This window comes from Patagioenas fasciata, chromosome 17 (genome assembly GCF_037038585.1).
Source record: "Patagioenas fasciata isolate bPatFas1 chromosome 17, bPatFas1.hap1, whole genome shotgun sequence".
NCBI lineage: Eukaryota > Metazoa > Chordata > Aves > Columbiformes > Columbidae > Patagioenas > Patagioenas fasciata.
This window is the reverse complement of record NC_092536.1, coordinates 9,270,631-9,298,220: the sequence shown is the minus strand read 5'-3', so window position 1 is coordinate 9,298,220 and position 27,590 is coordinate 9,270,631. Positions and strand designations below refer to the sequence as shown.

The 27,590-nt window shown below is 38.8% G+C and overlaps 1 protein-coding gene across 3 annotated transcripts in view; it reads left to right on the top strand.

Moving 5' to 3' along the window:
- The window catches only part of SPECC1L (sperm antigen with calponin homology and coiled-coil domains 1 like), a 65,907-nt gene extending 45,715 nt beyond the window's left edge, over positions 1–20,192 (top strand). For all 3 annotated transcript variants that reach the window (XM_065851893.2, XM_071816161.1, XM_065851892.2), the window contains exons 13-16: positions 360–462; positions 10,731–10,847; positions 11,158–11,217; positions 13,218–20,192. In XM_065851893.2, the coding sequence (XP_065707965.1) occupies positions 360–462; positions 10,731–10,847; positions 11,158–11,217; positions 13,218–13,307 (370 nt within the window). In that variant the 3' untranslated portion in view covers positions 13,308–20,192. The remainder of the gene's footprint in view (positions 1–359; positions 463–10,730; positions 10,848–11,157; positions 11,218–13,217) is intronic.
- The last annotated feature ends 7,398 nt before the right edge of the window (positions 20,193–27,590 follow it).

Sequence of the window (27,590 nt, the reverse complement as noted above, 5' to 3'; positions counted from 1 at the left end):
GTTTATTCTCTTTCTAAATACAAAATAAAGTCACTTGAGTTAGCTTAATGGTTCAAGCTGGAACTTATGTTGTGAGTTTAAGTTTCTGAACTCTTAGAAAAAGTACCATTGAGGTTGAAAGACCTGGGGAAAAAAGTCTAAAGGACAAAGAAGAATGATTTGCTCATGAAAGAATTACTCCAAAATAACTCTTAAGTCTCTACAGGTATTTCCATGTATTCTGTTTTTTCAGTCAGTAGTGCTGTACCATACTGTTTCACCGTGACAATAATTTGTCCTTCTTTTTAGGCTTTTACAACATATTTCTGTTGCAAAAGATGTACTACAAGCTCTAAGTTGCACTTCTTTCTTGTTTCTAGGGAAGAGAGGAAAGATCCCTTGTCTGCCCTAGCAAGAGAATATGGAGGATCCAAGAGAAACGCCTTGCTGAAGTGGTGCCAGAAAAAAACAGAAGGCTATCAGGTAACTGTAGAGCTGGTTAACGTAGCGTACTTGGAGCTGCAACATGTTAGAATCTGCCAATGGCATAAACCTGCTCCACACTTGACTGCATAGATTGCAATGGCACTGGTATGTACTGTACTCTCTTCTTGGAACACATGCTACGAGTCCTAACCTAACTAACATTAATAGCGCTTTAGTCACTTTGCTCCATGTTGATAATAAGCTTTTTTTCTTAAGGGGGCAGCTGACCTCCTATTGAGGCACTTTAACACAGCCTTTTACAGATTGTGCTTTTGAAATTGTAACTGAAACTTTAGCAGCCTAAGTTTTAAAGTAATGTTTCACCAATGCAGGTAGAGAACAATTTCTCAGATTTCAGAGATTTTTTTTTTTTCTGATAGGTAATTACTGTAGGTTTTTTTGATCTTTCAGTTTGCTCCCATTTAGTCCCTATTTAGGGACAGTTCACTTTGTGAAGGTTGCATTGTCTTGCATTCTGAACTTGGCTTTCTACTGCAGTTCCAGACTGTTTTTTTCAGTTAGCCCAAATGCTATCAGAAGCCAAAAGAACTAACAAGATAACTATCCACAGTTCTGCTTACATTATTTTTTCAGAAGAATAGTGGCTTCAGCAAACTAAACCAGGATGTTAATAGTCTGACCATGATGTATTTGTTTGGTTAACTTGTATTGAAAGTGTTTGGAGTTCCCAACACAATCCTCAGTTTAAGAACTTTACTCTTTCCATGACTTGAGACTCACAATGCAGGAGGAAGTTGAGAGCCGCATAACAGGATGGTCACCCATCCATAGGAAAAGTCGTCTCTCAGTACAATGGACAGGCTTGTGATACAAGCCCTCCCCCTCTTCCTGTGGCACGTCTAGTATGCAACTGCTATTTCTGAGGATAAGCCGCTTTGTTGAAAGAACCTTTCTCCTTCCCCACATTTTTAAAAAAGGCAGGATGTTATATTTCTTTATAAATCCTCTAAAACTGAAGGCAAAAATATTTTCCCATATTGTCGTGAAATGAAGGGTGAATTTGACAGCTTCCTTATCTGGTTAGGAAAAGTAATGGAAAATATTCCAAACTTCTCATTCTATAGTTGTGTGCATATGTAAGAGCATGCTTTTGTTTATATAGATTGCTGCTTATAATTGCTTGAGTTTTAGAAGCACTAGTAGAAGAATAGGTTTTGAGACTTACTGTACTTGCTTCAACAACTGGACTGTGTTTCTCTTGTGCTGCTACTGAGAAACCACAGCATATAGCATCTGTAGAACCAATGCATGCCTTCTTTTGAAAGAGTAAGATAATATCAGGAGGTTATATGTAGTTTTTGGAGAAGAATGTCTTTTGCTTTAGGGACACTCATTTTTCATTTATTTGTTGTACAGAATTTGATTGTTTTCAGTATCCTTTGAAATTCAGTTCTAGTTGAACACTGTGCTGGCAGAGTTCTGATGTTTTAAACATACCTAGCATTGTATTCATTGGGCATCTCAACAATGTTATCCATACCAGATAAGGATCTCTTTTTTTAATTGAAGCTTCACTTAGGTTTAATATTACTTTAAAACTACATGGATTCAAACCTGACAAGCAGTAAGAATGCATCAGAATAATGAACATCTCCCTTCCTCAGTCAATCCTACTTAAGGTGCTCTAGCTCTCTTTACTTGTCACCCAAATATTGACAGGGTACCTTTTCTTACCTCCAGCTCCTCCTAGTGTTTTATACTCTGTCACATTCCCTTTTATCCCCAGCATTTCCCGTCATTATGACTTCTACAAATACATGGTTCCTCATAGCAGAATTTTTAAAGGTATCTTAAGGCTTGCTCTTTCGTGAATGGTTTTTGATAAACAAGCTAATACCTAACCCGGTTAAAAAATAATAAATTACTTCATTATGCAGTTTTTGTTATTCAATCAAATTTTAAAGGGAATAAAATAATAGATCTATTGAAATGTAGTTGTTAAATATTTTAACTGTTTCAAATCTAATATATTTTGAAGAGTACCTCAATAAAAATAAGGTTAAAATAGCCAATGAAAATAAGAGAAACTGCCTTTTTCTCTTATTATATTGTTGGTTTTAATATGCATGTTGCTGATGACACGAAGCTGGGAGGAGCGGCTGACACACCAGAGGCTGTGCTGCCATCCAGAGAGCTGGACAGGCTGGAGAGTTGGGCAGGGAAAAACTTAATGAAATATAACAAGGGCAAGTGTAGAGTCTTGCATCTGGGTAGGCATAACCCCAGGTTCCAGTATAAGTTGGGGAATGACCTATTAGAGAGCAGTGTAGGGGAAAGGGAGCTGGGGGTCCTGGTGGACAGCAGGATGACCATGAGCCAGCACTGGGCCCTTGTGGCCAGGAAGGGGTATATAAGAAGGGGATGGTCAGTAGGTCAGAGAGGTTCTCCTGCCCCTCTACTCTGCCCAGGTGAGACCACACCTGGAATATTGTGTCCAGTTGTGGCCCCTCAGTTCCAGAAGGACAGGGAACTGCTGGAGAGAGTCCAGCACAGGGCAACAAAGATGCTGAAGGGAGTGGAGCATCTCCCGTGTGAGGAAAGGCTGAGGGAGCTGGGGCTCTCTAGTTTGGAGGAGACTGAGGGGTCACCTCATTAATGTTTACAGCTATATAAAGGGTGAGTGTCAGGAGGATGGAGCCAGGCTCTTCTTGGTGACAACCAGTGATAGGACAAGGGGTAATGGGTTCAAACTGGAACACAAGAGATTCTGCTTACATTTGAGAAGAAACTTCTTCTCAGTGAGGGTACCAGAGCCTGACCCAGGCTGCCCAGGGAGGTTGTGGAGTCTCCTTCTCTGCAGACATTCAAACCCGCCTGGACACCTTCCTGTGGAACCTCAGCTGGGTGTTCCTGCTCTGGCGGGGAGATTGGACTGGATGAGCTTTTGAGGTCCCTTCCAATCCCTGACATTCTGGGATTCTGTGAATGTTGTTTGCAAGCAGAATTTCTCCTTGAAGCTTGGGTTTGGAGAACGGTGATCTGCAGAAGGTCATTGCAGAACTAACAACAGGCAGGTTCTCTATTAACTTTCATCTAGAGCCTGTTCAGTCTAGACAGTATTGCATTCACTAAGTTGCTGAGTTTAATTATATTCAAAGCTGAACAGATCCCTAAGCTATGAAAGAGGAGAGTTGCTCTCTTAAGATAAGGCTGGGTTTTTAAGCATTTAGATAAAGGAGGAGCAAAGCACCATTAGTTTTCAGATGAACAGGCACAAAAATACTTGAAATTTGTTCATGTGTTAGCTCTGCTTGGGTTCTGAAATAGTGATTCAAAGTACAGTGCCAAGTGCTGCGTTTTCCAGAGAGAAGAGAATCCTCCGGGCTCCTCTAAAATATGTGCAGTGTCATAAAACTGTCATAAATTCCAGATATCTTCAAAGCATAAAGTAATCCCATCCAGCTGTTATGGAGCATTTACCCTAGCTGGAGCACAGCTACTTTCATTTTGAGTACACAAGTAATAAAAGTCCAAAAAAGGATGTGAGCATGCATGTTTCGTGTTAAGAAGGGGACCAATAAACAGGATACACACATCCTTACCCTTTCTTATCTACAGAAATATTTCAATTTATTTTCCATTTTTGTCAGCATTATGAGAGATAATTCATTTCCAGAAGTCTGAAACCAAAAAAGCAATTGTCACAAGATAGCAGCAGGAACAGACTATTTTTTTTTTTAACCTTTCTTTAAGCTTTCCATGCTTCCTAATTACAGACACACTGGAAGGCCTCCTTAATGTGGCCTTGTAGTTCTTGTCCTCTAATTCATGCAATGCTGGTTTTTTTGTAAAGACCATCTAATTTTTACCTCCTATACAGATCAAAGCTACATATCTTACAAAAAAATGTAAAACTTAGCTGCATGGCAGCAATAAACAATACAGTTTTTTTTAGCGGATGAGCAGGGTGTTTGAAGATGAATTTGTGCATACTGAATGCACCTTGAAATCAAGCAATGCTTTCATTTTTACCTAAGTAATAAGTGTAGACTAACAATGGCAAAGGTAAAAGATGATTCAGGTTGTTTCTTTTCCACCTGTTCTTATATACACATCTTTTTCAACACTAAGCTAGTTCATATTCTACTCAAGGTATTATATTGATTTTATTTTAAAGAAAAAAGCACAAATGATGCCAAAATTGTGTGCTTATGCAAACCTGTGTTCGATAGTGATTCCAGGGTGTGGATGCGTTCCCTGATGCTGGCTGCTTGATTCGTCAGAGTAGTCAGGCTGCCAAGACATTGCTCTCCTTGGTTTAAGCTGTGATGCATTAGCCAAAAATTGTTAAGGAAGGACAAGCTTCCTTTTTCTGTTTGGATTGGATTCTGATACAAGAGAAATGTCAACTTGTTAGACTTAATTATGAAAAGAATTAGAATAAATTATGAAACTGTCTATATCTCTGTAAGCGCTTCAAATGTTAATGTCTGAAGCGATTATTGTTCTTTTTTTCAGAATGACTACTCCTTTTATGGTTTTTTTTGGTGCCAAAACTGAAAAGTAATATGTCTTTCATAGGGAAATAAACATTAACATACAATATTTAAGGGGTTTGGTAGTTTATATTTGCCATTTACTGCCTTTTTGGAAGCTGGGATTAAAGAGGCAGTAGTTGGGACTGCTGCTCAGTCTTTGCTGGAGCTACTTTTTCATTCTTGCCTACTGCCAGAAGGACCAATAGCCTCAGCTTTAATCCATGACTTGGGAATCTGTGAGTCCTGATTGAGTGGAGTATGGATAACAGTTTTTTTGTAGCTTGCCTTTCTGATTTTTTTAAATAGCTACTCCTGTGTGTGTGTGTTGTGTCTTTAAAAGCTTTTTATTAGTAGTTTTCTGCCATGGGAAGAAGCCTACCAAGGTCTGTACACTTAACCCTCAAATCTTGTTGTAATGGTTCAATATATTATAGTACAGAATCATATTAATGCATTTCCTTTCTCAGCCCACTTAGGTCATTAACTAATACATCAGAGACACAGACGCATGTTTTTATTTTCTCCATGTTCTCTCTCATTTCTGAGCCAAACTGAGTTAGGATGTGGGAACCTCTCCTCCTTGTGCAGAGCAAGGCATGGAGAAATAGCTGCTATGCATAACGTTCCTCTACGGCAACTGCGATATCCATAACTCAGGGAGATGGGAGACAGCTGTGGATATGTCCATGGGAGAGAGAGTTAGAATAACTCCCTTCATAGTTTGTAACTATAAATCAGAAAGCATTGTTTTCTATAGTGTTTTTGTGTGTGTGTTTGTGGCATTTTTTAGCTGTGAAGTTTTTGGGGTGGGAGGGGGGAGATAGTTGAATCACTGGGTTATAATAGTTAATATCTGTTTCTTGCTTTTTAAAAGAAGGTATTTTCACTGACTACAGAACACGCTCAGTTACTTTAGCATTATTGCAAAAAGTAGTAGGAGACAATTTCAAAATTAGCACTGCACTGGTTAAGAACACTTTAAAATGGTGAATTCTAGAAAAGTTTGGGAGAGACCTTACACTGATGTTTGCAGAGCCCTGTCAAGCAGCCCCGAATGTTTCTAGTGAGGGAGACTGCTCCACTTCTCTGGGCAACCTCTTCCAATGCTGAATTTTTTCATGGTTAAGACTTTTCTTCTTATATCCAGACAGAATTTCCCTGGAAGGAAATTATTCCTGTTGCATCTTGTCATGTCACCGTGTGTCCTTGTGAGGAAATTACCTCCATCTTCTCTGTAACCGCCTCTTCGGCATTGGAAGGCTCTGATTACATCTCTCCTGGAGCTTCTTTAGGCCGAAATAAATGAAATGCATTCAAATTTTCTTCATGTGTCAAGTTCTCTAAACATCTTGGGAACTCTGCTGGACCCTTTTTTATTCTTCAATGACTATTTTGAACTTGGGGGACCAAAGCTCTATACTGTGTTCCACGCGTAGACTGGCAAGGGCCCAGCAGGGTGCACGAATCATTCTGTTGGCTGCACCCCCAGGGATGCAGCTCCAGATACAGTTTGCCTTCTTTACTGCAAGGGTACCCCTCTGATTCATGTTCAAATCCAGTGCATTTACTGGTTAACTGCTATTATATTTCAGCCTAAGCTGATGGATCGTTATGTTCCTATTACATTTCAACCTTGTTTCAGGAAGAATCTTCTTACTCTTTTTTTTCTATGTGAGCGGCAAGGGAATACTTGTTTTGTGGTAACTGCTCCTGCTCTGCACTTTGCAGCTTAATAGGAGCTTGAGTCATGCTTGAAATGCTTTTGGGTTGTGGATCCACCAGGGTGTTCCCCTACCATCTTTTTTCCCCTCTTTGTCATGGCTGTAGAATGGACTATAGAATTTGGTCTGTTTGATTCTGTAGAATGTAACATTCTTATGCTCTGTCTCTAGAAAAGTCTTACCAATTTTTACCTTTTTTTTTTTAAATTATTATTCCTGGGTTGTTTTTTTGGGTTTTGATGACAGCAGCCTGTTGATTAACTCCTTTTGTTAGAATTGCCTTTCTTAAAAAAAAAATCTCTCCCAAATTGAGATGACTTCACTCCCATCCAAAGTATTGGACATCAGTAGGCAAGGACTGACAAATCTCCTCCTAGTTCACCTGTCTCTAGAAAGGCCCATTCTTCATTTGACAACTTATCTGAAAGTATGTCCTTCATTTACTTGGATACTTTGTGGTCTGAAATGGCTTGAAGAAAAAATTTGCATTAGATTCCAGCAGAATTCTCTTAATAGAGCCAATTACTTAATAAAAGCAGTAACAAAGAAGAAATAATGTCAGAGATTTTAGGCTCGTGTTCTGTTTACCGTCAGTTCTTTGAGAAATAAGAGCTTAATGCAAGATTGATTTCATTATACTGACCAAGCTTTTTCAAAAAACCACAAGTAGTTAAAAGCATTTGGGAAATAAAATTGTGCTGTATTTAAATGTGCCAGTTATGTGCTCAAAGCCCTACATAAAAAATTAAATTTTCAATTTAAATGACAATCCGTCCAGTTTCTAGATTTGTTTTTTATTGTCTGGCCGATATTATACTTTTGCAGTCTGAGAGGTAATAATAATTCATAATGATCAGAGCAATTGGAAACAGAAACCAGTCCCTTTTAATTGTTTCCTTCCGTTGTATTTAATTCAGCTTCTCCGAATACATTAAAATTCTTGGATGATGGGTTTGTTTTCTGTTTGTTGTCTTCATAATAAAAGTTGGACCCTGCAGGAAGATTTAGAATAATGGGGTATTCCAAGTTCTTTTTTGGAGCCAACCAAACTTGTAGGTGAACACTTAAAAGTGGCCCTTTTTTCCAATATTTGCATTCAAAATTCAACGTTCTGTGGATGCTACTAATATGTAAAGTGAAAATTTTAGTTTATACTAATGTTTCTTTTGGTTTAGTTTAATTTACCATTTTCAGCACAACTGTTTTTCTTGCTTACATGTTGGGGCGAGGGAATACACTTACAAAACTATGAAAAGTGTTCCTAGATTTTGGAGGCCAACACTTCTCCTGCCTTTCACCTCATGTAGAGAGTTCTGTCTTCAGCTCCACTTGTTCTGTCGGTCTGGTTTCTAGTGCATCCAGACTTTTGATACCTTGCAATTCCTTTCTTCATGTATTCTGGGCACAAGTCTTCCTTCTTCATCCACAGGATCAAGCCTCAGGTGTAGGTTCTGAGGATCTCATACACATCACTGCAGCATCCTATTTTCCGGTTTTGATGGGTGCATTCTTGCTTGCTGTCCATCCTGACTGTTTTAAAGACCATTATTCCAGCTCATTGCTTTATAAGTATTCCATTGTTTGCTTCTCATTTCTCTGTGCTCCCCCATTTCGAACATATGCTACTGTTCTCACTCTGAAGGCTGCTCCAGCACTGAGATTTCATCTGTGCTTCAGCAATGCTGGTATTTAGGCTCAAACTCTTGAAAATTTAAGTATTGCTGTGCTTCCTATGAAATTTGTAGAGCAATGTGGGAGAGAAAAAAGACATTTTAAGCTCTGTGAAGCAAGGTACTATCAAACTTTGTTATTTGTACAGTGACGGGCTTTAGCGGACTCCTATGGTAAATAGAGTATATTTTGCAATAATACAAATTCAGTAGGTACTTGTTGAAATTACATCCAGCATTAAGTCACTAGGTTGGACACTGATGTGTTAGAAACCATTCATCAGGTTCAGAAATGTGTCGGCATTCATCCTTACTTTAATAAAGGATGCCATATCTATCCTTAAAAATTTGCTACTGCTCTTTAGTAGCTTTAACTAGTATGATTTTTCTTTTTAATAGTTTGTCTTGGTGCACACATGTATGTCCGAGCAGACCCGTGTTTAACTGAACTGTGACAACGCCAATGTACGGCTTCTCTCCTCCCTTTCCCACATCACTCAGCCATCCTGGGGAAGGGGGAGAATATTTCAGCCAAGGTGTGAAAACCAGGACAGAGTTTTCCTCCCTCCGTAGATTGTGTAACAAAGCAAAAATGATCATTCACATTTGGTTTTTATAACTAGCTTGCTACAGATGACTGTGGCAATAAAAAGCCCCTTAGTCTGTCTTTATCCATCTTCTTGATACAGATGTGATCTGAGACATTAGTGGTTACAGGATAGGGGGAAAGAGCTTTTCAAAATGTAACTTTGTAAACAGACACAAGTAGGAATTTATTTCCTTTAACAATCTGATATTTTTTTCTTTAAAGCCTTGTCCTGTGTGTTGCATTTGTTTGCCTGATTTAAGTAACATTGGAAAAGTTTTAACCAAGCATTAATTTAAATCCAATTTCCTGTCTCTTGAGGAGAAAGGAGGGAGAGCTTCTTTCTTTTTTTTTCCTTTCAACTTTTCCCACCCTGTGGCTCGAGGAAGCCGTGTGAGGAGCACGTTCCCACAGACTGGGGTCTCCAACAATGCCGTTTCCGTCTGGGAGGCTCAGCCCACTGCCCAGGCACTGTGAGCCGCAGCACGTACGCTTACGTCACCCCAGCTTGAACCTGCTTTTGGTGGACTTTGTGTAAAAAGTGCTAAAGCTGAGCAGGAAATGGAGATTTCCCTCACATTCTTCTAGAAATTGCCTTTAGTTTTGTTTGGGGGTTTTTTGTTTGGTTTTTTTTTTTTTATCGTCTGTTGGAAGGAATTGCAGTTGTTTTCCATTTGTAAACCAAATAATTTCTTTGACAAGAAATACGACTGCCTTTGTGCTCAGATTGTTGGGCACAGTAACAGTGATTCCTGGTGGAGTTTTAGTGTCTTGTCAGAGACAGGTGATGACTGTTCCATTGCTGTCAGGTGAAAGTTTGGCTTGTGTGATTGTGTTTCTGCAACTCTGTGTCTGGAGCTTACAGTTCCTGCTACATTAAAATTTGAAAAGCTAAGTAGGGAAGCTGGTTAACTTCTGTTTAAGCCCAGTTAAGCGAGTTAGATATTAAAGCATATTTGTATTTCTCTGTAAAGGTCTAGAAGATAAACTGCGAGTTGTTGTTACTGGTTGTTTCTTAATTAAAGTTTAAACTGACTGCTATCCACTTAGCTGCTTTACCATTGTTTGACTGCCAACAGCCGAGGATACAGTCATTTAGAAGGTCACTGAGGCGTCTTGTTCATCACCCTTTTGGACTGGGCTGACTCTTTTTACAGTCTCAGGAGATGCGTTTACCAGTGCCACTGTGTTTCCCACTGGAACTAAAAGATCAAGAGCACAAGACTGCATTCTTCAGTTTCAGTTCCAATTCCAAAGATGATGATTCTCTGCCACTGTCAGTGTTACATCTGTTGGAACCTCTTTATTTCCAACTGAAACTTAATTTTTCTTTCTGATCTTCTGCACATAAGTTTCTGCATAGAAATGGTTTGTTTAGAAGAGTAGATATCTGTCCTTACCTGTCCGAAATTTTATCTGGATATTAATGTGGTAGAAACAGAAAAGTAAAATCTTAAATTAACAGAGATACTACCAGATAGTCTGCTTCAAGGATTTTAGGCATACATCTCTAACTTGTTTGCTACACACAGATTTTGCACTTGGTGGGGCGAACAGCTTGATATTACCTAGAATTAATATACAAGATAACTTTCTTATCACTAATTTTTTTGGTTGTTCTCTGCAGTAGTGGGTTTTGGTTTCTTACTACAGGACTTTAGTATTAGGCTGTTTGCTTTCTCTGCGGATTTCTTCAAAGGTATTAACAAAACCATGAGTATTGGTGGATTGGTAGAACCAATACTTGTTAGATTGATTTTAATGTTGTTTATATTTTTTTCCCTTCAAGAATATCGACATAACAAACTTCAGCAGTAGCTGGAATGATGGCTTGGCTTTCTGCGCAGTCCTCCATACTTACCTCCCAGCACATATTCCCTATCAAGAACTAAACAGCCAGGACAAGGTACGACATTAAAAATCCCATTACTGGGACTGTGAGACTATATAGTTAATATGGGTTAATAAAGAAGCATGAACAAATTGGAGTTCTAAAAATCCCAGTATTAGTAGGAATCATAATTGGAACACTTCAGACTATTTAGATGATAACAGAACATGTTCATTCCTATGGCTCTTTTTAAATTACCATGGTTAAATTATAGACTCCATCTGAAGCAAAAGTAGCAGCATTACTACGAACTTTCTTAACACCATTTTATTATGTTTGAAGTAGTATTTCCTTGGATTCTAACATGTTTTTATATCTCATACAGAGAAGAAACTTCACTTTGGCTTTTCAGGCAGCTGAAAGTGTCGGCATCAAATCTACTCTGGTGAGTTTCAAATGCATACTGAATGAATTATGTCCCATTTATAAAAATCAAATTATTCTTTTTTGTACTTTTGGAAGGTTTTGATGCTTTGTACTTCAAAATAGCAGTAGATGAGCTCAGCTAGAGGTTATTGCCCCTGAATCATACTTGACTGAAAAGCAGAAATGATACTCCTTACCTCAGTGCTGTGTTTAATAAACCCACTGTTGTTGTCAACTTAAGCTTGCATATTTTTTGCATTAAATAGTGACTGAGATAGAGACCTGTACTCCAGCTGCTGCAGCAAAGGCAACAGCGTGATAGCCTAGAGCAGGTAAACTCTTCAGCCATAAAACCAAGATTCACCAAAACTGCCTCTCAATACCATAAGAAATAATAGTAAAGGCAATCGATTTGAGAATAACTAGAGAAGTAGTTATGTGGTAAAATCTTGAAGAATTTATTCATTCTTTCCTGTCTCTGACCTACTTATGAATTATTTGTTTGTTGTTTGTTTTTAATTCTAGGGGTACAAATCAGGGTATGTAATTTTTTCTTTTGCTTAGTGTAACATGAGAGTCAAGATTTTAACTCTTAAGTTTAGACTTTTAATTTGTCATCATTGTAAATAATTGAAAGGTTTTTTTTTAAATTCTTGTTTATAATAAGCTTTCTTATACAAATTTTAATTTGAAAGAATTAGTTTTCAATTGTATAGTATTTCACAGAACCACAGAATGTTAGGGATTGGAAGGGACCTCGAAAAGGGTCCCCTTTGCCCCCCGTCCCAGCATTGTATTTGCTGACAATGGCAGTTGGGCTTTAGTACCCTGACTTTGTCAGTGATTTGAAACATGAAGTTTCTTACCAAGTGCTCATGTAGGAACTGGATTCGGGAAAATAACTACAGGAATTCTTACATAATTCAGCTTTAATCTAAATGCTTGCTGCTTGTCCTTTCTTTATTCCAGATACTCTAAAAAGACAAATTGAATGGAATTAAACCTTCTAAATGCAATTTGTATCCTCTTAAGGATTTAGTATCTATTTACACACCTGCATACACAGTGTGTATGATGTGTGTGTTTGTGGATTTTTTTCTTTGTCTATATTTCATAGGCGGAGGGTGAAAAGGGTGTGAAAACTAGTGTATGTAAAAAGTAGTGGTAAGGTAAGGGGAAGCTATTTGTTTCCTGAATCAGAATGTGTTTGGCTACTTTCACGTGGAGAATTTAAAAAATTACTTTCTCGTTTTTTGAGCTCTGGAGTTTCCTGGACCCAAAGCTTACAAAATAGACCCTTGCAGTAAACAAAAGCTATTAGAAACTCCATCACTATGTTTTCTTTTGTACATGTGCTGAAAAGGGTAGATTAGGCTTTGTTTACCCTGCTTATTCACAGCCAATCTGGCATAGTGTTACCGTGAAATACATGAGAGCCAGCCTTTCAATTAGACACAAACCGATTGCTTTGTCTCCTGGATGTACTCAAACTGGCAGTAAACTTGCCTCTTCCTTGCCTCTTTACACGAAAATATGTAGAAATAATCTAAAGTTCAGTAGTCTGCTGAAATGTAAAATGACATTCAGTTATTTATTGATGCTGACTCTCACCCTGATAGGAATTTTTAACTTGAGCTTCAGTTGCTGTCTGAACCTTGATGCTGTTACTCAGTACCAGGGTAGATGGCGTTGACTTGCAAGGCTGTTGTAGGGGAATGTGAACACTCAAGTCTTGACTACTACGGTAGTTGTACTGAGTGGGGGACAACGCAAGTATGCACAGCATTATGCTTTGCCATCTTAAGTCAACAAAATACCTATCTACAGATATGCTTTTCATAGCTGTTTACATTTTGTAAGTAATATAAAGATGTATGGAAGAAAACAGAGCATTCTTCATCAATACTTTAAGTTGTGGAAGCTCTACAGATTTACTATTCCCAGGAATTTTTAGAAACTCTACCACATTACTCACAAGGTTATCATTCCTGATTTTGACCAATCTGTTTTCTGTGACAGGACATCAATGAAATGGTGCGAACTGAGCGTCCAGACTGGCAGAATGTCATGCTGTATGTTACAGCCATTTACAAATACTTTGAAACCTGAAACCCTAATAATTCAACAGATCCGTGGGCTACCAGATGGAAATCTTACTGAAATGCTAATCCCCATTTCACTGAAAACTGGCAACATTTGAGTCCCCTCAAACTTCAGTGACACCATCCTGGATTGCCTCAGATTGCTTCAGCTACTAAGCCTGGAAACAACTGTTTAAAAGCAAGAACTTGTTACTACAGTGCTTGGAATAACCCAAGTTATTAAGCTATTCACGTTAATTATGTAGCCTAAAGAGCCTGGACTACTTACGTGCTGCCTTTCTGGCCAGACTTCCTGAAGCTTTCTTTCCTAGGAGAGTGAGATGAATGGATCCTCTAGCATGTAAGAGACTGAATGTATAGCTTAAGCTTTGAGAAGGAAAAGGATAACATGGCATCGTATTACTGAACTTTCTCTAGCGTTCTGATACCACAGAGTCTGAATATTCTACCCACAGCATATGACCCCGATACAGCAGAGTTCTTAATGGTAATTTAGTTACTGCCTTTCCCTTCTTTAAAATATGCACAATATTCTAGGAAAACAAGCTTTTGTTCCATAATGACAAATTGAGTGAAAAAAGTGCTCTTGATACCTCGAAAACTTTGGCACAGAAGAACTCGTCATTCTAAAGCTTCGTTATAAGCCTACCTCTGTCACAGTGATGTGGCTTCCAACTTTATCTTATGGATTGTAAAGACTAGAACATACAGCTCCTGGTTTTCAGGGTACGCTATACTTCAAGGAATCTGTCCAAACTCCTTGTGCTTCCATTATAACAGAAATGAATCAATAATCAACCCTTGTACAGCTTGTTCTTCCTCCTCTTCCTCCCTTGCCTGTATAGCACGCACAGCTACCCCAGGCTTTACTCTACAGCAATACGAGCAAACATCATGGATTTCTGTGGTAGAATTTTGGAACTGGGATAGCATTTGCTCTGCAGAGAAGATATGTTCAGTGAGATGTAGTAATTAAGTGGTTTGTCTGAAAATCCAGCTTTGCCATGTTTTCTGTGCTTTTTTCGTTGATCTTGCACATCCTCATCTGACTGACAGAAGGTGAGGCGTTCTCTAACAAGAGCTATGGAGGAACTGATGTCATGTGTATACACCCCGTAGTCTTGAGTATTGCGTGGAAGTGACTCACTGTCACAAGGAATTGAGAAACTTTAGTCTGCTCAACTTCTATTTTCCTAAAATGTACCTGAATTCATGTAACGGTTCTCTGGCAAAACAGTTCAAGTAAGTGCCTTAGCGATCATTGAATCGATACATCCTGGCACTTCAGGGCCTCGTGCAGAATGTTAATGGCTCAGAACAATTTCATATATCCATTTGTCATAAGCTGTTTGTTCTAATCTTCTTTGTCAAATCAAGGGAAGACTTCATTCTATCATTGCTTCTGCCTCTTATTTTTCCGAATACTTAGCAGCAGTTAAGCCACAGTTGAACGTCTCTCATTAATATTAAGCAGAAACCTACTTTAGAAGTGAGTTCTATAGCAACTGCTATTTATAAGCACATGCTCTTTCAACACAGTAACCCTGTTATAAAGAAAATTAATCTGCCATTCCTATGATGCTCTTATGACTGTTAAGGACAGTTTGAATGTCATAGATGTTAACCCGGTGAATGCAACTATGCTTGGCATCTCTGAAACTTTGTCACTGTATAAAAGCACAGATTTAACTCAACGTGATTGTCAAATGCAAAAACCTGTCATCTGAAGAACATAACCCATGTGAAGAGTAATAATTCAGCATGTCTCTAGCAGCTAGCATTGTCTAAAAATATACACTTCCATTGATATGTGCCTGGGAGAATTACAAAAGTTTGCAAAATTGTTTCTTAATACATGCGGAGGGCCTTTGGAGAAGTTTTCAGAGCAGTGGTGTCTTGTACATTCTCACAGTTTAGAACCCTAAAAGTAGATAGATACTTCCTCTTAATTGGTGCATTTAAAGAGCCAACATAATCTAAAGACAGTTGTCACAAGAGAGGCTTCAAGTGAAAAATCTTCATTAACAGATTTTAATAAAAGCCTGAAATACAATTTTCTCTCCTGCATATTTCTTAAAAAAATGTTCTTTACTTCATTTCTTCAAATAAGTTTCAGTAAGAATAGTCTCATTAGCAATAAAGGAATATCAGGCTCCATGAAGAAGTTTTTTGTATAATGATATATCTGAGCATTTACATGTAAGATGCTGCACAGCTGTCCGAGTGGCAGAAATGAAGCAATGGAAGAGCTAAACCAAACATAATGCCCTGCTGCACTCTACAACATGGGTTTTGTCTGAAGTTTCAAATAGCATTACATTTTTCAAGAGGAAGAATAGTCGTAGCCCTTCCAGACGTGGATGATACTGTTCTGTTTGGTTCCTACTCATAGTTCATCCTGAAACAGCCTGGTTTTTGTACATATGAAGTGCAAGCTTATGCTGATTTACTTTCCTTTTTAATCTAGACAATATTTCTGAATGTAGTACAGAAAGGACAAATATTTTATCATCAATTTATATTATTGCATTTTAATATGTGCCTTGCAAATGCCTGTGCTGTAGGGGTGGGGTGGGCAGCCAAGTGGACCTGTTGAACATATTGCTGCAGATAGAGCTGTATCATCTGCTGGGGCTTCTTTCCCAGAACGCTTCATGGATCAGAGAGGTCCCTTTAGAACCAGAGGTGTATTTGGTTTGTCTAGTTGTCATCCTGATGCAAGATCATCAGCAATGAACTGAATGAACTGGGGTTTTCTTTACCACAAAAAGAAGGGATGGGAGGGAGAGTTCCATTTTTAGTTAGTCAAGAAAACTCTGTGGGAGAAGTTTTGATACAGAGTATCTAACAGTAACAGAACCGAGGGGACTTCAGAATGGATCACTCTTGATTTGGTTTACAGCTGGTTTTAATTGATCCTGTTTGATTTGGTTGTCTTGTATATTTAAATAGAAACACTAATTTAGGATCTCTGGTGTGAATGGCAGTGGCCCTCACAGAAATCTCTCATTCTCACACCTCTGAAAAATTGTGAGTGAAATTTTTCCTTTTAAGTTTGTGTTTGTGGATAGGTTATCCAGAATATAGTATTTAATTACAGCATATTCTGATTTAAAAGGTTTTTTTTCTCTTTTGCATGAAATATATTCCTCAAGTTAAATGTAGCATTTCTGATTTATTTTTGTCTGCAATATTGTAAAATATTTCCACTGATTATGTGTTTCTGTCAAGTCTATATAATCATGCTTTAGGGTCCCTTTAATTTGCCAGAACTAAATGAACTTGGCTTTGACGCGCTGGTGTTAACTCATATTAATACCGCTGGCAGCAGTCCTACTCTGGTTTTCCATGCGTGAGGAGAGGTAATTTTGCCCCTTGCTCTAATGATGCTCACAGTACAGTGCTTGAAACTGCTGAGGATCTGCCTTAAGAATGTTGTAGCCATGATTAAAAATTCTCATTAGCATCTCATTTCTGTTAATGATCTCAATGTTTAATTTTCATCAGTTTTTTCACTTCCTGCATTCAACACTTCAGACATTTGGATTCTGCATCTTTTGCATCGACAAAAATTACTCAATTATCTCTATTTCTGTACAGTTTTGGTCCAGGGTACAAATGTTATTATAGCTTAGTTTTAAACAAGATTATTTAGGAAGCTGAAGATACGAAGAACTTGGGGGGTGTTTTTCTTACTTTCTGTGTTCTGCTTGGGACTGGTTTGGGAACGCTGTCTGTTTTTCAGTTGCAATGTGACAATATCTTCCAAAGCTGCCCTCTTTGGAGGGCTGGCATCAAGCTATGCATAGGCTGGAGTTAAGCCTTTAAAACTCTATTCAACTCAAGACTTTACTTCTTATTTGCCTCTTGCAACTAATACAATCCCAGCTTAACTGCATCGAGAGTGAGCTATTAAGGGGCAGAATTCTTCTGGGAAGGAATCCAGTTGAACACCTTGACACTATTTTTTGCCTGTTGTAATACTCTTGCTGAGGTCGTCTAAGAAAGAGGATCTTTAAATAGTGGTGTTCATGTACAGACTCATTTAACTGTATAGTTTGTCTGTGATCCTTCCCTTAACTTGTTAAATATTTCTGGTTTATTTTCACGTTCCGCCAAGCTCTATTTCCGCAACTTCTTTCTTTAAGCTAGCATTACTGTATGAATACTCAGTAACCAGTTTGAGAAATGATTTGGTGAAAAGTGGTATTAAAGTGTAGCTGTTATCCACGGGTGCTGGACCTGGCTCTGGGCTTTACCAACGTCGTGTGTGCTGGTTGGTACATGTGTTAGAGCCGCTTTGCCCTCCCATACAGCTGCATCACCTCATGGTATCCATCAGGTGTGCTTGCCCCCAAATTATCAACTCCTTAAATGAGTTAAGGGCTTGTAGACATCTCTTAATATATTTAATTGTCCCTAGTTAGAAAGATATCTCTAGTAGTATTTCTGCTTTCAAAGGACAGTGGTTGGATGGGTTTTAAATTACTGTCTGGCTTGCTGAGCATTCCCAGTCCTTCATTCCTCTGAGTTTTTTCTCTTGTATTCCCTATGGTTTCAGTAGTAGTTGTAATATGCTTTCTGGTTGTCAAAGCCAAGAGGTTAAGCATCTGGAATATGTAGCAAGTATGCTTTTGATAATTAATTCTAAATAACTTTAAAAAAACACAAAGTTTGTACAGTTCTGACTTCTGTTAAAGTGTCTTTTTTTCCATATGTATTTGTGCTTACCACTTTTGGGGATTCAAGAGCCCTTGAACTGAGTTTGACAAGGCTGCTATCCTAACCCCCATAAATGAATTCATTCTGCGCTAATACGATTATTTCCTCACACTGAAACTTCAGTAAAACCTGTGAATACCAGATGACTTCCTTCCAACGGACATTTATCTTTTACTTGCAGTATTCCTTACCCATAGGCCCCTGTCTGCCACAGAGTTGCACATAAAGTTCCCATCAGTTCCAGCAGGACTTGTGGATGCAAAGCAATAGGGTCAGCTTTTGGCAAAGGTTGGCAGCCTGATGTGATTTAGCTGGTTTCATTTTAATCCCCTATTTTCAGGGGGTTTCAGTTTAGCCAAAATCACTTACTCAAAGCTGAAATGTGGTGCGTTTGTTCTCCCCTGGGAAGTATGCTTCTGTTTAATAATATTTTTTATGAGATTGTATTTATGGAAACTGAAAGAAAAATGTCATGAAGCTAGTTTGTTGCACTTTTCTAAGGCTTTTGTATTTTGCATAGAGTTCTAGAATATGAACAAGTTGTTTGGGCAAGTCAAGGCTTTAAACTTACTGTGCCCCAGCATAACAACGTATTACGTGCATTTTCATTCTAGTGATGTATGTCTTATTTTAGTGGCATGTAACTAGTGTATTTATATGGTAGTTCGGAAAGCCAGTGGACGTTCCTGCTGCAGAGGAGCCGTTGGCAGTGCTGGTTCCACAGTTTGTGAACTGACCAGTTTTGACAGCACACTGCATTTGCAATAATGGAGCAGTTGATTTTTGGGCTTTTCTTTTGTTCCATTGTTGAAATTTCTCTGGATACTTTTACTGGTTTCCAATTATTGCTTGTGCTCAATTAGGATGATTACTTGGGAATCAGTTCACTAAAGAGGATACAAGCCCATGTAATGTGCTCAAGTAATTCATCCCCGTGGCTTATAACATTTCAGTTTGTTAGAAACTTTTGGTTTTACGTATATTGTAAGATTGATTTTACTATTTTTAAGTAGCACTTTTATGCATATCTGAAGGCTTTTTTGGGGCAGAAATGTTATTTCTGTATGTTATCTAGTGGAAAGAAAGTATAACACTACTAAACAAAGCATAGACTAGCTAGCCTCCAGACTGTAAGTTCACTTTAGGTCAGTAATGATCAGGAGTTGTTCGATGGGTATGAAATGAATCAGTGATCCCTTTTACTATTGGACAAGTCTCCAGATCAAAGTCAGAAGGGCATTAATTGGTACCCTCCAGCCCTTGGGTGAGGGTCCTTTCAGTTCAGGTGTGAGGCAGAACTGACAGAACAAAGTGATGAATTTTGGACTCTGTGAAAGAACAGAATGTTGTCGATGTCTCAGCAGCATATTGGATAAGGACTAACCCTGTTTGAGATGACACTGCAGCCAGTACTAATATCTCCTACATAGCTAATTCTCCATGGTCTTTAAAGATGATGTAAAAAACAGTGATTCTTAAAAGCTCTTCTCATCTGTCTGGCTTTTCTGCTTTGTATTGGTTCTATACTCCCTCGGAACAGCTGTTAGACTGACCTAACAATATGTGTATGGGGTTAGTAATTCTTGTTCTAGACAACAAGCATTTTGCTTTTTTTCCAGAACTCTTTGAAAAGGTTTACACACACATTGACATATATAGACATGTTACATATACAGAGACATTTTACAAAAATGTGTATATGTACACACGCATATATACATGTGTGTATACATATATTGATATATGCAGGTTCTTAATAAAAGTGAACATGTTTCAAGGAGTGCTTGTGTCTTGAATGCTTAGTGCTGTATTAGCCTATGTGTTTAAAAGGCATGGAGGAAAAACAACATTTTGTTTTCTTCTGGTTAGAACTGAGAAATACAGGTTTAAGGAAAACTTGGAAGTGTGTTCAAATTGTATTTCACCTTGTTTCTGTTTTGAAAGGCACAAGCTGTTAATCATTGGAACTTAGAAGGTCAGCAAGCATATTTTAAGCTAAACCTTTTGGAGGACCAATATGCTTTTAGTTTGCAAGGACCACTAAAGATCTGGGCATTTACTTTCTCCATAATGTATCTGTATGAGTATTTAGTATGTATGCCTTCCATTTGCCAATGTTGCCATGTTTTCTTCTTAATTATTCATGAAATAAAGCTTGCAAATAGCAAAATGTGTGTTTATGTTTTCTTGAGTGAAGCTGCTACAAAAGGGAATATAGGAATGCTATTTCTAGCACTGTGATTTTTCAGGAGTAAACGTTACAGGTAGTAGTTTGTGGAGGTTTATACGCTATGGATGAGAAGTGCATGAGAATGATTTGCATGCACATAACCTCATTTTTTGGGAGTCATGTCTCTTCTGGCTTACCAGCAGATACTTGATGGTATCTAGCCCCAAAGGGTTTTAAATGATAAGATTGTGAATACCCTAGATAAGAGGTACATATTTAAGGCATCTGCTTAGCCTGCATTGCCCTAATCTTGAATACGAGTAACAGAGAAAGAACTGCAGAGAATACGTTCATTTTAAGCAACTTCTGTAATACATTGCAGGGTTAGAATTATGCAAGTGTTACTTAACCCAACCCAAGTAAGACAATGTGTGAATGTGTACTGGCTTGCTCCCTCTCCTCTAAAGGAACTGGGCTGGGGAGGGATTGGGAACAGTTCAGAGTATTTTTAGGATGCCTAAAAGTAAGATTTCCAGGTGGAAATAAAGACTAGAACACCTTAAATCTGATTTGGTCTCAATCATCCTGGATGGTAACTGTTTTCAAATGCTGGTTTAGAGCTTTAATTTCAGGTGCTCTGGAATAAATTGCATCCAGAGGTTTGGATTTGAGCTCCCATTAATTTCAAATGCTGTTCTTAAATGCACTATTATAGGCATTTCAATTCTATTTCTTACATAATTTCTTTTTATATTTTTGTGTGTTATTTTCTGACTCTTCAGCAATCCAGAAGTGTCTTTGTCTCAGTAATACTATTCTGCAAGAAAATGTCTCACTTCTCCTTTCTTAAGGTGAAATATTCTCCCTGAATGTGAGTGGTTTAAGGAAACTCTTCTTAGTTGTCAAAACGGTTGTATATACTGGTTTTAAGCATTGATCTTCAGTTTTAATACTTGTTTTTTAAGTTTAGTGCAGTAAACTCATGTCAGAAAACAGATATTTTTCTTTTCTGTAGCAAGTGCAGGACAGCATTGTAGAAGTGGCTTGTACGCCTGCAATTAGCAGCCTGGAGGTTGAGAAAGGAGCAGCGAGTGGGACACAGGCCAGGCCTAAGGTACGATAAACCAGTGGTGCCTGCACAGTCTGTACGGCTGCAACTTTGCTTTCCCATATCCACTGAAATCATATCCCCCAACCAAAGCTTTTTTCATGGGTTGTCTTCCCAGCTCTCACTAGAGAATTTTGTTTAAAACGTGAAACTAGTTCCGTAAGTGTGATTTCAGTTGAATATAATAAGTTAAATATTTATATAGGTCTTACTGTAATGAAAAACAGCAGCTATATGGAACAGTAAAATAAAAACCTCAGAAGCAACAGCAATATAATACTCCACTGTATTAAATCACAAAACCTTATGTTGGAGTTCTGATTGTTCTGCAGTTAAATTCTGTGTAGGAACTACGTTAGCATTACAGAACATTCAGGTAATTCTTATCATAAAGGTTTCACAATCGCTTTGATCAATGGAAGAGAGTTGGCTTATGTCATGTATGTTGCCAACAGCTGTGTGTAATTCCACAAAGTGCACAGACAAGAGGGACTCAGGAAGATGTAAGTTTTTCCCACACAAAATTCTTTTGAAACAGAGACGCTAACTTATCATAAAAAGTTAACTCCCTTCTCCAGATGGGGAGTTATTAATAGCCAGTAGCCACTCTTAAGACCTTAAAAAACCCATAGCTCTGAATTCTGTGCCTTTTGCATTGTTCACCCTCTCTCAGCTCCCTCACTTAGTGATTTGTCTAGTTGGTTGTTGGTTTTGGTTTTTCCCAGCATTACCTTTCCTTGGCTTCAGCATTTGTGTTCTCCTGGCTTCTTAAACTGGTATCTTTTCTTTTTTGTCCTCAATACTAAAGACTGAGTGAGGTACAGATTTCTTTGAATTGGTTGAAAAGTAGTGATGGTGTTGTGGAAAGCTTCAATACCTTCCATATAATTACTGCTTGATGCTGCAAAACACCTTGAATGGAGAAATGAACTAATCAGTGTCTCTCTTCCTGGCAGCTCAAGATTAGATGATCATTTATGTTTAATTAAGTGGTTTTTATTAGATTCACTTATGTTAGTAAAGTTGCTTTGAAACATCTCCCATGCATCATTGTTTAGGAAAAAAATTGTCTATGGATTTAAAAATAAAAGTAGATAAGGCACTGATGCCATCAATCCTAATCCAAGGCAAGGCTTTTACTAGTCTTTGCCATTGCCCTCTGGATCACCATGGTTTAACTCAACACTTCTGTGTATTAAATGCTCTGTTTGAAAAATATTATGTTGATTTTTCTTACATGTTCTTTGCCCCTCAGGTTTTTCAGTTCTTTGGAACCTCCTTAATACCATCATGAAAATAGGGTTGAACACAGTAGTGCATTATCACAGTATTTTTACTCCTAGACATTTACATTGATTCTAATAGTGTGAGGAAATATTTGTGCTTCTCTCCAGTGCTGTGTGTGGCTCACTCCCTTGTTTATGCTTCCTTTTCTTAAACCATTTTAGGTTCTTTCCTCATGCCAGAAGCCCAAAAGTTAAGCTCTTAAAAATGAAAGAAACTTGAGAAGGAGACATAACAGTCTGGAGACAACTTCACTGCGCTGTTGACAGGATCATATTTTTCAAAAATAAATATCCCACAGAGCACCAAAATGCCAGCGTGTTGAGTTAACGCTGTGTGTCTCTGTGGGGCCACATTCAGAGCCCATCAGCTGCAATGGAGTCACGTCTGCAGTACACACAACCAGTGCTGCCTCTTGAAAACCACAAACCTGGAGGGAGTGATCCTGAGGGGTGCTGAGCATCAGCAGCTTAGCAATTCAGGAGCTGTTAGGTGTTCAGTCCATCCAAAAAATCTTTCCTGAAAATGGCTGTTCTAACAATAATACAGGCAGACTATCATCCCAACAGAGAACAAACGTAAAGGGAAGACATGCTGCAGTCTTCCTCTTGGCCAGAGGTACAAATGTTACACAGGCACTGGAACAGGGTGCTGAAACACTAAGTTCATTTTATAAACCTATGAAGTTCCATCATTTTGCACCAACATTTCCAGCACACGTTATTCCTTAGCAGGGGGTGGTGGGGAGCAAGGTGGGTACGTACTTTTTGTCTCCAGTTTGTGTTGTGACAGAGGCTGGTTATACACAATGTGGATTTTGTCAAGTTAAATAAGGGTTGCCCTCTCATTGCTCCTTAGAATAAAATGAGAATAGTGTAAGTGAAGAAGAATCATCTGACTGCTTCTGGGCCTTGCAACTCAACAGTTCATTTATTGTATAAAGGTAACTTCTATATATTACTGTTATAGAAAATAAATAGCTGTTGCTCAGCAGCTCCCACATGATGATTCATACTACCAGTTTTTCTGCTATTAATAGTAGACAAAGAATGCTTAAATTTAGATTGAACTCCATCTCCTAGCTTGTCATGCTGAATAGCATTTAGAGAACTGAAGCCACAGTCTGTTTGGGCAGCGCTTTTAGCAGAGACCAGTCTGAATCTCGACTTGAAATTACTGAAAATCCTTTTGTTCCTCCGTCAGTGCAAATGGCAGGATTTAAACAGCGGTGTGGGTATGGGTTGTGTTTCCTTGTGAGCACAAATCTTACCTTGACTTCAGCTTGTTTTCCTCCAGCCTGGATAAAAGTTGAATTTCTATGCTGGAATTGAACAGTTAGTGAGAAGGCTTTGGTATTTGACACAGAGAAATGTTCTTCGTTAAGGTGTTAGCGATGGGCATTTCTAGCAAAAATTTTGCATGTGTAACTTTGTTAAAAGACTCTTCACAAAATCTAGCGCTTTTTTTCAGTGTTGATTTAAAAATTGCTAATAAATATTTAATGTTGAACAATGTGAGAGAAATAATTGTGCACATATATATATATATATATACACACATATGGATTTTTATTTATATATGTCTTTAATGTTGAGGGATTTGCTAGTGTTTTCAAAAGACCTCAAGTAACTCCGCCTCTATCCCTTCTCCTGGTCTAACACAAGTGCCTTTCCCTGCTTTGAGGAGATTCAGGCAGTATTTGTGGGAATGGGATTACACACAAGTCAGAACCCATCATTTTACTTGTCCTGTTTAACAACACTGCATACGTGTACTAATGCAATACTCAGTTTGATGCTTCTTTGCAAAATATGCATTCCTTTAATGTAACTTTGCCTATGTCAGACATTTCACTCTGGTTAGAAAAAATGTCATTACAGAGAAGAGTTCCAAAACTAGTAAAGAGTAGTTTCTTTCTTAGAGAAAGAAATATTGTTTCTATATAAGAAAACATTAATTCTTCCAGATTCTGTTCTAGACAAACCGATGATCATGGAAGCCTCAATACGTAAGTATGATTTTCCTGCTATCTTGCTACTTATGAGGGTGGCAGGCTGGTTTTGATTACAGTCACTATGAATGAGTCTGGTTTGTGTTTACAGAGGCATCCCTGGTGCCCCAGGCAGACTGTAATTCATGCGGTACCAGCAAAGAGAAGGGTGAGTTTCATCAGAGGTGTCAAGTTTTTATTTACTTTGCTCTCATCTTGAAGGAAGCATTTCAAGGTTCATTCTGTACAGACTCTCTAGAGCTTGCTACTTCAGCTCAGTTGCTAAGTCTGAGAGGTGCAAATAATCTCATATCACTGCTTTTCACCTGCCTAATATTCAGGAGTTTGGCTTATTCAGTTGGGAGATCATGTCCAACGTGTTACTGCAGCTCTGCTTTTCACGAATGAAAATGCCCTTCTTGGCTGTACAGAGGAGAACTGGAAAACTTAATTTCTTTCCTTGCAGTACTGGACTTTGTCAGCTCCCAGCCTGAGCCCCAGCCAGCTCCGGGCATGTGGCAGAACCGTCCCCACGGCTGCTGGAAGCTGCTCTGTTTCATGTAGTCCCTTCTCAAAGCTTATCTGGCCACAGCAGTAGTAGTGATGCTGGTTTTTCCTTCATGAGTGACTAAGAAAGGAAAGGAAGTTAGCTCTCTCTTGTACTGCCTCCCCACCTTTATATAATAAAAACAAAGACAAAATATACATGTTGATTGTATTGTACTGTCACTTCACTGTCATTGTTGGCCCCGGTAAGGGGGGGGCATAAGTGGAAATATTTACAGGTAAGGACAATACACATTGAATATGTACAAGAAGAAATATGAGTTGAAGAACAGTGCAGTTCTGATACTTGAAAAGCATAGAAAACCAATTAATTTCTTAATTCAAAAGAAAGGCAACAGAGCTATTCAGATCTTACTGTAGTAATGAAAGCTATCCTATCCAACTGCTCAATAGGACATAAACCAGCAGCTGCTCATTATAAACACATTTACTTCTGCAGAAGTGAGAAATGAGCATGCAAACGTAACAGAGGAACTGGCTCCGTTTCTCTGGGAGGTGTTAATACTAATTTTTAACATCTTGAAACACCGCAAAACTCCCAGCTGCAGAGAGCAAATCAGTAGGTGACAATGGGGACCTGATAGGCTATCCAAAGCAGAATGGCCTGTAAGGGAAGGAACCAGCGGTTTGCTAGGGGTATCAGAATGCTTTTATGGACAAAAAGTAATTTCTAAGAAACATTAGAAGCTTGTCAGACTGCCATTTTCAGCCAGCCCTGTTAAAGCACTCAGACATTTGCTTTGGATCTCCTGTGACTTGCTGATTTAAAAGAAAATCAACATAGTCTACATCAAATAATCTTAAAACCGATCAGCTGCAAAAGTGAAAGAAGAATTAGAACTGGGAAAAGAAACATCCAATGAAGCATTTCTGTTGGTCAACATCTCTGTCTCAGGAAACTCGTAAGATGATATGTTGAGAATGGGACTGGTGGAAGAAACCCGCCTGACAGCATAATAAAGGGAGCTGACTGCAACAACTTTGTTTTTAATGTGCTCAGGAACAAAATCATATTTAGAAACTACAACCCTGCTCCTTGAAAGTATTTTGATTCCCAGCTTTCATTGATTTCAGTGGGAGAGTCACTGGGATGTCTTTGAGGAGCTGGGACGAAGATGAGAGGCAACCTCTGCAATACAAGAACCACTACACTGGAAGGGAGCAAAGCAGCAGATCTGGGCAGGCGGCTCATTTCTTCAGCATGAGGCTTGCTCCTCTGGTTCACATACACTTCCACAGCATAAAGTTTTGTGGAGTATCATCTAGGAGTGGGAAAATACCAGCTCTTGTACAGGGCAAAAGTGAGAGCGTTATACCAATAGTGCACAATTCTAGTATCAGCATTTTTCTAAAAGTTCTGGCAAACTTCATGTGGGCAGCCAGCATTTCTAAATTTATCAATATTGCAGCATGTTTTGATGAGGCTTCCAAATTTCTCAGTCTCCCGTCTTTGTTTTTCCTCTTGACTTGGCTAGTCAATATATGTGGTCCTTAAAATCATGATGCATTAGTGTGTGGCAGATTACTCCAGCCTTTTCTGTAACTCCCTGGGAAAAAATGTCTTGTTCTTTTCTCCCACGGGACTCTCATCGTGTTTGGAGCAGCACTCCAGTCTCCACTCGGCTCTGTAATTCACAGCTCATGGCCGAGGCAGCTGGTGTACCAGCCTGGCTTCCCATCCAGGATAAGAGTGAAGGGGAGAACAGCACAGGTGCCAGATGCTGCTGCCATTGCTGATTTTTTAATGCTTAGATGCTGATAGGTTTTGAGGTTGGTGCTGAAGTGGCTGGTGCCAGTTCTGCCATTCGTGCTCTTGCTGCCAGAGAAGGCTGGGTAAGCCTGTTGCCTGTGAGTCGAAGTAATGCGCACACACTTCTGGAACATGTAATGTGAGCAAAACATCTCTGGGTTTGGGAAGCCTGAAAAAACCACTTCTGTTGCATGGGACAAGCATTCAGGCTGTGGCAGTCCCTTGCACAGAGGGACCTCGGCTGGCTATCGTCATGAATGGGTTTGTCATAGGCCAGGGTCTGCCATGGAGTTGGTGAGAAGTGTGGAGTCATGCTCATGTTTTTTTCCTGCTTGTAATGTCCAACCAATAGGAATATGTAGATAAAATACTTGCTTGGATGTAAAGTTGAAAAATAGAAATAATAATTAAAAAAAAAACCTTAAAGGATATCCACAAAGAGCAGTGGGTTCAAATTCTTGCAGGGTTCTCTCCCTGCTTCAAAATTGCTGCGAGATGAGTCATGGCTGTTCCCCAAGTCTGTTCCTGCGGAGGAACGGGCAACGGCTGGGGACAGGCACAGCCCCAAGGGGCACAGCACCGCGGGAGGAAATGTGTGTGTGAGCACTGGTGGGATCCACAAAGACCTACTCGTTGGGAAATGTGAAACTTTTGTAAAAGATGTAATATATTTACTGAGAGCTCTTGGACACTTCCACA